The sequence below is a fragment of the Notechis scutatus genome, chromosome 5 (genome assembly GCF_049901735.1).
Source record: "Notechis scutatus isolate UNSWTSFEM ecotype Mainland chromosome 5, rNotScu1.2, whole genome shotgun sequence".
Lineage (NCBI taxonomy): Eukaryota > Metazoa > Chordata > Lepidosauria > Squamata > Elapidae > Notechis > Notechis scutatus.
Window position 1 is genome coordinate 51,517,290 of NC_142013.1, and position 13,745 is coordinate 51,531,034.

The following is a 13,745-nucleotide window of genomic DNA, read 5'->3' on the forward strand; positions in this document are numbered from 1 at the left end:
CAGATAATATACAACTCTCAATAGTACCTGAGAGACAGATCATACTACAACAAATGCTTGAAATGCTATGAAATAGAAGGAACTCTTTATTACATGCGCTGGACATGTAAAATAATCCCAAACAACTAGAAAGATATACAGAGTACAATGCAGAACATTTTGGAATTTAAATTTGTAATGAAATTACCTTTTTTTTTACTAAATATAATCTCAGAAAAAAATCAGCAAGAAACAATGAGATACATGGTTACAGCAACAAAAATAATTTTTGCATAACATTGGAAGAAAAATATAGTAATGACAATATCTGATTAGGAATATTTTTATCGATTGGGAGCTTAAATTTTGAAAATATGCTGCAAAACTAATATACATACACAATAGAGGTTTAATCAAATTTAAGCAAGAATGGTTCCCATATATACAATACAGCACACAGGATGTCAAATAGAAACGCAGTATGGCTACTAATATCTACAATATTATAAATTAGCATATCTACAAAAAGTGAATAGCAATAGCACTTAGACTTATATATACCGCTTCACAGTGCTTTACAGCCCTCTCTAAACTGTTTACAGAGTCAGCATATTGCCCCCACCAATCAGGGTCCTCATTTTACCAACCTCAGAAGGATGGAACGCTGAGTCAGCCTTGAGCTGGTGGGAATTGAACTGATGAATAGTTAGAAACCTAATAGCTTTTTTTCTATTTTCCTTTTAAAAAAATGTTAAGGTTTTTTCATTCCTGTTAAATTGGTATTGCTTATCTACAGTATTTTTCTTTACTTTTTTCTATACACACATACACAGACATATACACAGACATACCCAAAGACATATACATACAGTATGTAGCAATCATACAATGGAAATTTCAGTACTAAGTAATCAGCTCAAAACTGAAACTTTCATTATACAATAAATACTTTGATGTAATCAGCCATTTTTTCCTAATATCCTAAATTTTTTATGAAGACAAAAATATGTGTATAATATTGTTTTTTATTTCCAATAGTCTTTAAGTTTTTAAACAATCTGTCAATTTTATTAATACTGTACAAATATTATATCAAATATCAGAATTAACAACAATATAATGGGGGGAGAGAAGAATGTATGGATAAAATAATCCATGGGAATAATTGGAAATTTGATCATTCACTTTTTACTGTGTTTAGGATTGTAAAAAATATCTCAACGAATATTGCTAGGTTAGTGGAATTAAAAGAAAATTCTTAAATCATACAATTGGAAGAAACCTTGATGTTTAGTTTTGTTGTTTTTAAAATATTTCCTTTCTGCGAGATTGATATTTCTAATGTCCTCAATCATTCATGTAACTTATTAACAAACCCCTTTACATACAGTACAGTTAATAAATCTGTCAAATATGACACACATGTACACTTAATCATGGTAATACAATTCACCTGTTCATGTTATACACAAACATTGAATTTTTACCTATGCATATCACTAAAGTACACTATATCACATAAAGTGAGTTTAAGGCATCCCATCTTTAAAAATTTGGCAGGGTATGGAATGCTTCTTTGGTGTTTATTTATTTTTCAAATTTATGTAGGTGTCCATCTCGCAAAAGAAGTGACTCTGGGCAGTGTACAACAAAGTTAAAAAACAATCATTCACAATTGATGATGATTAAAAACATTAAACCTTTTTCTAATAACATTGCACATTTTATTTGTTTACATTATTGTTGAAGAATTGGTGGTATAAAATGCAATTTCTAGTGTTCAGTTCATTGCATATCTAAATCATAATTCAAAATTTATTCTTAATTCTAAAATAGGATCGTTTTCTCTGTGCTTCTATCTGTAATCAATACAATAATATTTGAATGTAATGCATTAAGACAGAATAACAGAGTTGGAAGGGACCTCGGAGGTCTTCTACTTCAATCCTCCACTCAATACAATTTCAGCAAATGGCTATCCAATCTCTTTTTAAAAGCCTCAGTGATGGAGCACCCACAACTTCTGAAGGCAAGCCATTCCACTGCTTTATTGTTCTCTATCAGAAAATTTCTCCTTATGTTTGGGTTGTTTCTTTCCTTGATTAGGTTTCCATCCATTGCTTTTTGTCTTGCCTTCTGGTGCTTTGGAAAATAGGTTGACCCTCTCTTCTTCGTGGCAGCCCCTCAAATATTGGAACACTGGTATCATGTCATAGTCCTTCTTTTCACTAGGCTACCCAATTCCTCCAACTGTTTATGTTTTAGCCTCCAGCCCCCTAATCATCTTGTTCTTTTTCTCTGCCCTCTTTCCAGAGTCTCAACTGGACACTCTTTTTATATTGTGGTGACCAAAATTAGATGCAGCATTCCAAGTGTGGTCTTACCAAAGCCTTATATAGCAGTACTAACGTTTCATATGATCTTGATTCTATCTGTCTATTAATGTAATCTAGGATTGCACTGGCTTTTTTGGTGGCTACCACACACTGCCGGCTCATATTTAAGTGATTATCCACTACGATTCCAAGATCCCTCAATAGCAGGGATGTCAAACTCATGTCACGGCAGCATCATGTGATGTATCAGGACTTTTTCCCCCTTCACTAATCCGGGCATGGATGTGGCCAGCACATAACGCATCTGGCCCGTGGGCCGGGAATTGGACAACCTGCTCTATAGTTTCTGCTGTTGAGTCAACGACATAGATCCTAATCCATTAGTTCTTGACATTTTTCTGGGAAATATAAGTTATGAACACCTTAGGAGATGGTGCTGGATTTCTGGAAACACAGAGAGCAACTTGCCCCACTGTATATCAAAGGGGGCTGTGGAGGGGTTTCCTCTTTTAAATTCTTGAGAGTGCTTATTAGTCAAGACCTCACCTGGAAATACAACTCATCCCTGGTGGTTAGGAAGGCTCAACAGAGACTTCATTTCCTTAGAGTCCTGCAGAAAAATCAGGTGGAAGAACGGCTGATGACCTTTTTCTATCGGTCTACAATAGAAAGTGTCCTCACATACTGTATAACAGTATGGTACGCTGGTTCAACAGCTGCGGACAGGAAGGCACTACAGAGAGTGATAAATTTGGCACAAGAAACCATTGGTTGCCCCCTAACATCACTGGACGACATAGCCAAGTCTCATTGCTTCAGCAGAGTAAGGAAAATACTTAGGGATGATTCACATCCTGGTCAGTGTCTTTTCTCATTTTTACCATCAGGCAGAAGACACAGAAGTATAGCCAGCCAGACAAATAGGTTTAAAAACAGCTTTTATCCATGGGCTGTGAGACTCCTAAATACAGCTACAATCACTCCATGCATACATGGAAACATATGACTGGTTTCTCCCTAATTACTTGTATAAGGACCATTTTCTGTAAAGTGTACAATGAAACCTGCTGAAATTTTGAAATCTAGACTTAAAAAAAACATTTTAGGGATATTATTCTTTAATTTAAAGGATTTATTAGATCAGGGTAATTATCTTTAGATGGTTTCCTTTCAGTCTTGCCTGATTTATCAAAGGTGTTTTCCAGAATTAGAATATTTTTTCCAGGACTAGGATACTTGCTAGGAATTACTATCAAATATATTGTATATTGTGTGTGTGTACACACATACTTGAATTTATTTTCTGGCCAGTATAAAAATAGAGCGCCAATTTTGTGATTAAAGGCATCAGGCTAGAAATTGGAACAGTATGAATTCTAATCTGACCTTGGACACAAAGGATCCCAAAAGTCACCAAGGCTGGGTGACTTTGGGTCAGTCACTCTTTCAGTCCTAGGAAGAAGGCAATGGCAAATCACTTCCAAATTTTGCCTAGAAAACTATAAGGACTTGTTCAGAGTAACGGCCAGACGTCAACATCAACTCCCAAGGTACACATACAAACTATCAGAAATGCTACATTTCTCAGAAGAATTTAAATATTATCCCCCATATGCCTATATGGAACAAATTAGACAACATTTTTTGTATAACATGGATTGAACAATTATTGTTTATCAGAGTTAAAGGCTTGATTCTGGGATTGAATTAAGCTGGAATATTCTATAGCATTCTGTAAATTATATTGAAATAGGAGCTATTAGGACTAAAGTTTATTCAACTCCCTGTTGTTGTTGTTATTTGTAATATAAAGAGCAACAGAAGTTTACTTTCTACAATATCTCAGGATGACCCAATTTATAATGTTTACATTATAGAAATGGCCAAGAGTTGTGTTTTAATAAATGAATGTTATGATACAACTTTTGTTACTTGGAATAAAAAAATTGTCCAAATATGGAAACTGGTTTGAAATGTTAGAAATATTTTCTACACTGTATGCTTTCAATGGGCCACTGTCATTGAAAAGAGATGTGTCTAAAACAGCAACATGAGTAATCATGCTTTTGTCTTTGTATGATATCAACTTGTTTTGGGCTCCATTGTCACAGCTAGTAGAGATTGTTAAACTTTGCTGTTTTAATTGGCCATTATTCTCGCTTCTTATCTGTAATTTTTGTAATCCCCAAATGGTCAAATATTTTGTTGTCAAAGGAATAGTGCCACAAAGTGAGAGTTTTAGATTGTGCACCGATGTAACGTTTAACAGGATTCTCAACATATTAGTTTCAGTGAACCAAATTACCAAATTATTATAGTAGGTTTTGTCTGCTGTGTAGGGCAAAACAGTCATACAGTTACAAATTAGATTTGCTAAGCTATAATCACAGTCATTAATACTATCAGGGCACATGCACTTTCGAATTGTATTTTCTTTGGTAAAAAAAAGTGTATTATTTTTTTCACTGCACACAGAACTATCAACACAGAAGCTTAACAGACCAATCAAAAAAAGATTATTCCTGTGGGCTGAAAAAGCCATAATTCTTATGGAGCTAATAGCTCTAGGACCCGCACTTACTTAAATCAGTGGAGGGGACATTTCATTCAGAAAACAGGTTTTGCCCCAAAGATTTCTACAACATCTGTTTATAAGTGGGGGCACAATAAAATGGTTGAGAGTTGGGATCAATAATTCTTGGAAAATATTCTACCCTCTTTACAGCACATAAATGGATTAAACCCAGGCTGAAATTCTTCTTTCTTTTTTGGAATTTTCTCATTTTTTGGTTTCTGCTTCCATTGGGACTGTTTCTAGTCTCATTTCTTCTTTTGTAAATTTGAGGAAAAGAATGATCTAATTCATAAGATCTTTGAAGGGATAAAAAATGTTGGATATGTCCAAGTATGAATGCAGAACTGTATTCCTTCCTCATAGGTTTCAGTATAACTCTCTTGCAGGCTTAAACATAATAATCAGATGAAAGATGTGCCTGGAACCAATTTTCCAGAACTTTCCTTGAGGTTCAGCTTGATGCATATTTGTTTGCCTGGTAATGCTCAGAGATGTACAGAGACTTTCTTTTATAGTGAAACATGTCTTACATAAGCATCAAGGCCATATGCGGCCACTTCAGCGGACCTGAAAAACAAATAAGCTTTGTTTATTTATTATACTAAGATTTCTATGCTACTCCATTCCAGATTGGCAGGATGTAAGAAAAGATAATGCATTAAAAACAGTAGAAGAAAAAAAAATTACAGTTAGTAAAGATGTAATCTTCAAAGGGTCTGCATAAGATAACTTCAGACCCAGAGCAAGGGACAGTGAACGCTACTGTAGGCATCAGTTTTGCATCAATAGCATGGTAGTTGCACTGATTTTCTCACAGGCTGGTGACTTGTAGAATTCTCCAGCCCATTTCAGTTGCATTAGAAAACAGAGAAAGCCTTCCAGGAAAAAAAAATGACAAGTTATCTACACTGCAGTTTTTTAAAAATAAAGAAGTAACCCACATCCAACCATTTTCTAAAATAAAACAGTATCAACATTCTGTTACCTTATTTTCAATGTATTCTTGGAAAAGTTATGTGACTGAAAAATTTGTGATTGAATTAAGACAGCAGTGACATCCCTGATCTATAGTTTTTGATTGAAATATTTGGAATTGTGTTTTTCCTCTGCAGTCAAATTTCTAGTAATCAGAACTTGTTCCCATTACAATTATTTTTCAAAGAGGGTAATCTTCCACTTATGGATGACTGCTGATCCAAAAACTTTCATGAGATAGACGCTCGTTGTTTATGCAGGCAGATTTTGCAGCTCTTTTTTACACTTTGTATAGATAATTTAAAAGGGAGTTGAGATTGAAGGTCACCATCTTCAGTCTCATTCCAAACAAGCAGCATCCCATATATTTCCAATTTTTTGCTGACCAAAGTACCATACTTACAGGAAACAATACCCATTTACAAGCTGGCTTCTATGAAGAGGACTTATATTCTAAATCTGCAAGTATTCAAACTCTGTTTACCAAAAAAATTACATTTTCTGTTCACACAGCAAATATTCTAAATTGAGAAAGACAATTTGGTGGCTATATGCCCCCAAGTGTGCTCAGGAGTCTTTACTGATGCCCTGCATGTTACCTACTTAACCTGACATGCCTTAAGTTACAGAATACTGGGACTCCTGAGAGAATGAAATTTGAGAAAGTTGTGGCAATTTCACTACCACTTGGTTGCTGCTGCTTCAGTGCTGTCAGGCTGCTGCTGTAGTCATGTGGTCTTCAACTTTCTGTGACAATTTTCCAGTCACTCGTGCAATCCTTCACTTTCCCAGCTAGCAGCAGCCACTCACCTGTCTTCTGGCAATGGAAATGGAGGAAAGGAAAGGATGGAATAGGAAAAAGGAAGGAAGGAACAGAGGAACAGGGAAGAAGGAACACCTGTGCACTCTTCCTGGTCCATGCTGTCACCCGTGTGCCTTGTCCAATATGAGCAGAACATCATGCGCACCCCATTTAGCTTCCCTTTCTTGCACTGCCCCCTTGTGACTTCCCCAGCCTGTGTAGCAGAAGTGGTATTCAGCAAGTTCTGACCAATTCTGGAGAACCGATAGCTGAAATTTTGAGTAGTTTGGAGAACCAGCAAATACCACCTCTGACTGGTGAGTTTACAACATTCTTCCCCTGCCATGCCCACCAAGCCACGCCCACAGAACTTGTAGTAAAAAAAAATTGAATCCCACCCCTGCTGTGCAGCACTTCCTCAATCCATATCTTCCCTCCTGTGCGCCTTCCATGATCTACAATTCTACATGGCACCTTTCCCGACTTGCATTCCATGCATGCTGTCCCGAAGCCAGTCAGCACTTCTCACACACTCCTGCAACCCTCCCCATGCACCCTTCTTAACTACACTGACCTCTAGCACTCCTCTATGACCTGCAGGGGAAGAGTAAAATGTTTTTGATTCATTTAAAAGTATTCTCTTCATTTTCTGTACACTATTGTCCACCTCTATATCATAGTGACAATGCTGTTTTTTAAAAACATTATGCAATCATAGCTATGTTTTTCAATATATATGCTTAAGTCATAGTTTAATTACACAATAGAGTTATTATGCTTAAAAACATTTTAAAATAACATTCTTTTAAAAATTAGATAAGATATATAGGAAAAAAAATAAGCCTCATATTTAGTTCCGGGAATTAGTTTTCTTTTAAATAAACTTGCAAATGCCAATGGGTGATCACATTGCCAATGTTTGTTTTATCCAAGCATTTGGTATCATAGCAGCCTGTCACTCCTACGAAATATTTGTGCTGATACTGGAAGACTTTCAAGCTGAGATTGAGCAAGTTAGATATTCAAAATTAAAACATTTAATATAAAATGCCAGGAAATTGTAATCTCTGAAAGGCATGTTGCAAATGTGGCAACTTAAGTATTGTACATTGAAGTGGAATACATAACAAGGTGTCCTTCAATAGGCCTTAAAATATATTTTTATAACACAAGTTTTAAAAATGTCTTGGTGTAGGGTTGATTGCTGATGCCAACAAATATAAATCTTAAATATTCATTTCAGAAGATCAGTGAAATAAAAATTTAAATTAGTAGGTACAGAGTTTCTGTGTGTTGAAAAATACTGCAACTGAACTGACCTTTTCACAATTTAATTATATTAAATACCATTTATATCAAAATACAGTAACTGTATTCAAATTTAATCCCAAATTTTGGCGTATTCCATGAATTGAGCTCTGCTATTCTCATGAATAGCAGCTATTCTCATAGGAACCTCATCAAAGTTTGAAATCCCACATTTGGGTTCTTTGTATATTTGTAACATAGGCCAACTTAATTTGGGCAAGAAACAGAGCATCCTTAGTAATTTGTCAAGTCATTTATCTGCAGACAAAGAAAACCTCCCTTCCTGTTCCTTCCCCCGCCCCAAATCTGGTAGCTATAAGTATTTGTAGTTGTGGCTTTAACGAGCATAACCAATTTTCATCAATATAACTTCACTGCGGCATGTAAGAAAAAGTTTTGAAAAGTCAAAATCAGCACTCTGAATCTCGTTGGAAATTTCTTCTGTTCTGCAATCAATTGGAATATATTTCAGTTTTACTTTGCTTTTGCTTTTATGTTGTTGGAATAATTTATTTACCAGTTTTCAAGTAATTCAAGAGAAGCAACATTAAAAATGTTTTAAAACCGGAATATGGTATCAATAATTCTTACATAATTTATTTTGTTTCATTGTGATACTTGTGTCCATTCAATCATACCATAGAAAACAGTATATGTATTGCATAATATATCTGCCTTTTATCATGTATTCAGGGCACACTTAACAGGGTACCAACTTTATTTTTACTCTTATTATCTTAATACATTAGATAGACAGAAAAAAATATCACAACCCTACTTAAAGCTTATGTTGTTGAAAGCAGTCCAAATTAATCCATGATAGGTCTTACTGAGTTCAAAGGGACTTTCTTCCAGATAAATATTTTAGAAACTCTAGTCTTTACAATCAATTCAGTAGTTTTTCAATTTTTTTATAAAATATTAATTTTAATTACAGTAATTTCCGAGCCAAATAATTGCATAGAATAGCATCGTTGACTATATTACATAGAGCTGGAAGCTGTATAAGTGAAACAATCCACAATCCTACTATTTTATTAGGGGGATCCTCTTTTACACTTGTGCTTCTACAAACCGGGATGGGATTTTCTAAACAAGGTGAGATATGATATGGCAGGTTCCTCAAGGATAAAACGAGACACGTTAGAACCTCAGATAACTATAGTTTGGTACCCAGCAGCCTGTGACTGATCTCAGCTGAACAGAGGAAAGTTCTCTCTGGCTAAATCTGTAGAAGACTGCTAAGGAAGTTAATGGAAAAATGTCTCCCATTTACTCTTCTTCCAGCAGCCTTTGTCCATATCCCATAGCATTTCAAAAAGCTATTTTTTGGGGGGAGGGCAGTTGACTGCAGGATAGAGGTGATGGGATACAGGTTTTTGTTTCTATAAATCATCTTAAGCAACCATATATACATCCTACAGCAGTACTTCTGGACTGCTATTTATTTTACAAGGCTTTACATATGGAAGTGAAAGAAGCCTCTTCTTGTTCAGAAGACTTTATAAATCTTTTCATAGTAAAGCAGCACAAAACTCAAGATTTAGAATTACATTTCCACTGACAAACAGCAGTTTCTGGTTTACTGTGATGCAATGCTGCTGAGGTGGAACTGCTTATTTCTTAACACAAGTCAGTTGTCTCCTCTCTTTTTGAAATAACCAATGTTCACTTTTTGGGAATATAAAGAGTACTTACATTTGCAGCTTGTGAGAAGTTTCAATGTATGTTTCTTCTCTTTGTAGCTCTTGTTTTCTGTTGATTTCCCTTCCTTTCTTTTGACAGCCTGGCTAATCAGCAAGACTAAATGGAATGTGCGGCCTTGCACTTGCTGTTCTTTTATGTTTTCTGGAAGCTAGCGGCAACCCTAGTTGCCATGACAACCAGAACTAATGCTGGAAGCCTTCATTAATAATTAAATAAATCACATACCTGGTTTATTAATCCTTTTTGCATTCCTGATTGGGTGCTTCATGCCATTATATTTTGTCTTGGAAATAAATTCTAAGAAAACAACTATGCAGTTTTGAAATGAAGTCTTTGCATTTTCTTAGATGTGTGTGTGTGTGTGTGTGTGTGTGTGGTAAGAGCAGCTTTTTCTTACCTGTTTTCTTTCAGACATATGCTAAAGGTATAAAACAATAGTATAAATTGCCCATAGTATCATATTGATTGATACTATTTACTTGGAAAATATTCCTATATGTCTGGGTTGTGGACGCTTTCATAAACGTGTATACAGGATTTTTTGCTAACAAAACTATACAATCAGTTCAGATTTGTAATGCACATATGTTTGTGTCAAAAATAACTTTTAAAGGTGATTATTTGTGTGTATGTGTGTAGAGGAAGATGTTACTATATAGTATTCTTGCGTTATAGCCATAGCTATTCAATTCTCTGGATCTTGTTCATGGTTTTTAAACTCAGTTGCTTTAAGTCTTACTTCCACTGGGAACTTAAGGTCTGTGCATACAGGTTGGATCTAGCAGCATTTAAAATGGCTGGGGATGTTTTTCAATACCAGAGCTCCCCCTACTGATACAAATGCTGATGATTTGAGTTGTTTTAGGAACAGATTGGATGGGAAGCCACTTGTTACTATTACCTGTTCCACCTACTTCCAACTAGCCATATTTTCTTCTTGCAGAGAAGCATTGCTATTTTCAACAAAAAGTCCCAGTTCTTTGCATTAGATTTTATGAGACTGGTACAGATGAGGAGTGTGTATGTGTGAAAGGGAAAGGGAAGGAAATTGTATTTTTCCTCACTTACCCTATTAAGAGAAATTTCTCTAGTGGGTGATAAAACAAATGGAGCTTAATCAATCAGGAAATTTATGAAAAATAACAAAATACCTATCTGAGTCTCAAATGAGTATTGTTTAATGGTTGTGTTAACAAACGCTTAATCAAACCATGCAGACTGTGCGGTCATATGAATGTTAAACAGGTTGATGATTCTAAGAAGGGTACGCATGTATATGTGGCTTATTGTGTTGTTCAAATTCCAATTCATTAATTAAAACTAAACGAAGCCAGACAATGGATTATTTCAGTAATGCCAAACAGTGCAAGCTTACTGCAATGGGTTGTTGAGAACATTCAAGCTAAAAACAAATTTGAATGACAGTATTGAGCATTCATGGCAGTGAAACTCTATGATTATTTCCCCTTATACTGGAAGTGGTCCACTAAAAAAAAAGGTCTGTCTTTCAAAAATTACATGTAATTTTCTTCCTAGAAGGCCTCCAAGGTCCCTTCCAACTGTTATTCTATTCTATTCTATTCTATTCTATTCTATTCTATTCTATTCTATTCTATTCTAGAAAATTCATAGAAAAATGCTATTGCCTATTTTTTTTCTCCTATTTTGTAATATAAACTTTATATATTATGTAATAGATTGCATCTTGTACCCTGTTACTTGATAATATATTTTAAAAAGCAAACAGTAATATATTACAAAAGGGAACAAGAGAATTTCTGTAAAAAGATCAGCAAACAGATGAGGGATAAATTGGACAGAATTGTTAACTACAGAATTCATGAAAGCTTATCTTACACTGTTATCAAACAGAAGAACCCCTTAATAGCAGATTGAGGGAAGGGGCAACTTTTTTTTTCCCTGCAAAATATCTACCTGTTCAAATTCCCAGCTCTAGTCCCTCTCCCACTGAGTTTACTGTGTTATTCCAATACTTCTTAATATTTATTATGGCTAATTATATAATAATGCAGTAGTCTCTATATTCCCACTTCAGAGACACTTGCACCTTGTTGCTCATTATATATATAGAAATAAATTCCTAGGAAGATTAATTTATTGGTCCTAGAATAAATAATTCTTTCCTTTTTCCTTTAATATTTTGGATTTACAATTCCTTCAATTTATCTAACATAGAGGTATTGATTAGGGAAGTATTTATTGTTTATCTCTAAAAGTATAGCATGCAAAAAAAATTAGACCAGCTCTACAGTAAATCACAGGCTGCTCCCCTCTGTACATAGATATGGTACTGAAATGCCAGTATAATAATTATAAAATTATTGTTCATTGGCAATAGGAAAACTGAAGGCATTATCAAAATAATATCTTTAGAGGGCACTATATAGCTTACTTTGGTTCCTTCAAAGTTTGGTAAGGCTGTTAAGGTAGCCTTGTTTCTAACACTCATACTTTCAAAAGGAAATATTGATAAAAATATACATTATTTTTTATATATCAGTATCATTTTCATCAGTATGTTTTTCATTCTTGGTTCAACAAGTACATTTGAATATTTATTCAAATCAATATTATATGGATCTTTTTGTTAAATTAGTTTTTTCTCCCTTCCTCTAGTTTGCTTATTTAATTACCATTTTGTATGTATGCATTTTTATTTTTATAACCACTATGGTATTTCTATTTTATTCATGTTGAAATTATTTATATTTCATTATACTGTATAATAAAAAAAATAAAAATGATGTTTAGTTGATTAATCTTAACGAATAGAATAAACAGATATGGATCCAGACATTTGTGTTAAGCAGATTAGGAATTTACAGTGTTTTTGTGGTGTATCTGCCACATAGAAAACAGCAAATATTTCTTAAAATAATATTGACATGATCTCTGAATGAATGTCATAGTTTTTTATTAGAATGAAATACTTTGCCAAAAAAGCAATTACAATTTTAAAAAATTCAAAATATTTCTGTAAAAAATAATAATGGTATACTGTACATGGGAGCAGTATTATTTTCATAGCTCTCCTTTGATGATCATGATAATATTGATTTTTCTGCTTGACAGCAGAAAAATTTAAAAAAGCATCTCCCTAGAATTACAAATTCAGCCTTCTGATTGTTCCATCTCAATGACACTAGTAAAGTAGATATTATATGAAGCGCCCTGAAGTGGGATATCCTTGTAAGATTGATAAAAGAAGGGTGGATGTGTCAAATGGAATCAAGCTTAAAGAGGCTGAAGATTGTGGTATTGTCTTCAGCTTCTGCTTCTAAATATGGGATTAAAGAGGATGCCACCTCCTGTCTCGTTGGGTCCATTCTGATTGTACATGTTTCAAAAATTATTGACAGGAATGGTTCTGTTTAAAGTCACAGCTGACATCACCAGCATCCTGAACAGCTTTAGAGGGCCACTGCAAAAGAGGCATTTTATTCATTCTTAATTCATGCTCTATCATAGCAGTTTTGAAAATCAGATTTTGTTGATATTTCTATTAGGAAAAATACTTCATTATCATCTTGGAATGTCATCTAAACTTACAATTTTTATGAAACATGCAACACAGTATTTTTTACATTACTAAGATTTTATATTTAGTAGAATCACATGGTATATATTATTCTTTCTCAGCATGGTATCTTTCCAAATGCATGTAACACTTGTGCAATGGATTAGATAAAATAAATGGCAGTGTTCCATTCTTTAAAAAAATGCAAAAAGCTTATTTTCCATTATTAGTATACACAAATCAAATAAGTAAATATACATTTTAAAGTATAATTTGTTAATTGTTAATTATGAGTATTTTATCACATATAGTGAATGAAAGAAAGAAACAAATATTTTTTATTTCAAATAATTCTCTTTTAAAGCATTATTTTCCTTCTCACCGAGGGATAAATTTGGCATTGGAAAATCCTATTGGAGATTAGGACTGAAGCATCTGAGCAAATTTTAAATCGTTTTGTGGCAAAACACTTTTTATTATGATTATGTTATACAGTAAATTAACAATACAATTCTGCTAGTATTG

General features: G+C 34.1%; 1 protein-coding gene across 2 annotated transcripts; it reads right to left on the bottom strand.

The window, feature by feature from the left end:
* Window positions 1-308: 308 nt before the first annotated feature.
* On the bottom strand, window positions 309-9,771 carry EPCIP (exosomal polycystin 1 interacting protein). Of its 2 annotated transcripts, none has more exons than XM_087966718.1 (2): window positions 9,674-9,771; window positions 309-5,457 (listed from the first exon to the last, which is right to left on the bottom strand). In XM_087966718.1, exon 2 carries the CDS (start codon window positions 4,855-4,857, stop codon window positions 4,213-4,215), a length of 645 nt encoding a protein of 214 aa, XP_087822844.1. In that variant the 5' UTR covers window positions 4,858-5,457; window positions 9,674-9,771; the 3' UTR covers window positions 309-4,212. The 2 variants fall into 2 exon arrangements, 1 of the variants encoding a protein (XP_087822844.1); XR_015749817.1 differs by lacking the exon at window positions 309-5,457 and adding an exon at window positions 6,776-6,881.
* Between the last annotated feature and the right edge of the window lie 3,974 nt (window positions 9,772-13,745).

Excerpts from the sequence above, each read along its gene's own strand:
- EPCIP (XM_087966718.1), bottom strand. The coding sequence starts at position 4,857 with ATGGCTTTTTCAGCCCACAGGAATAATCTTTTTTTGATTGGTCTGTTA.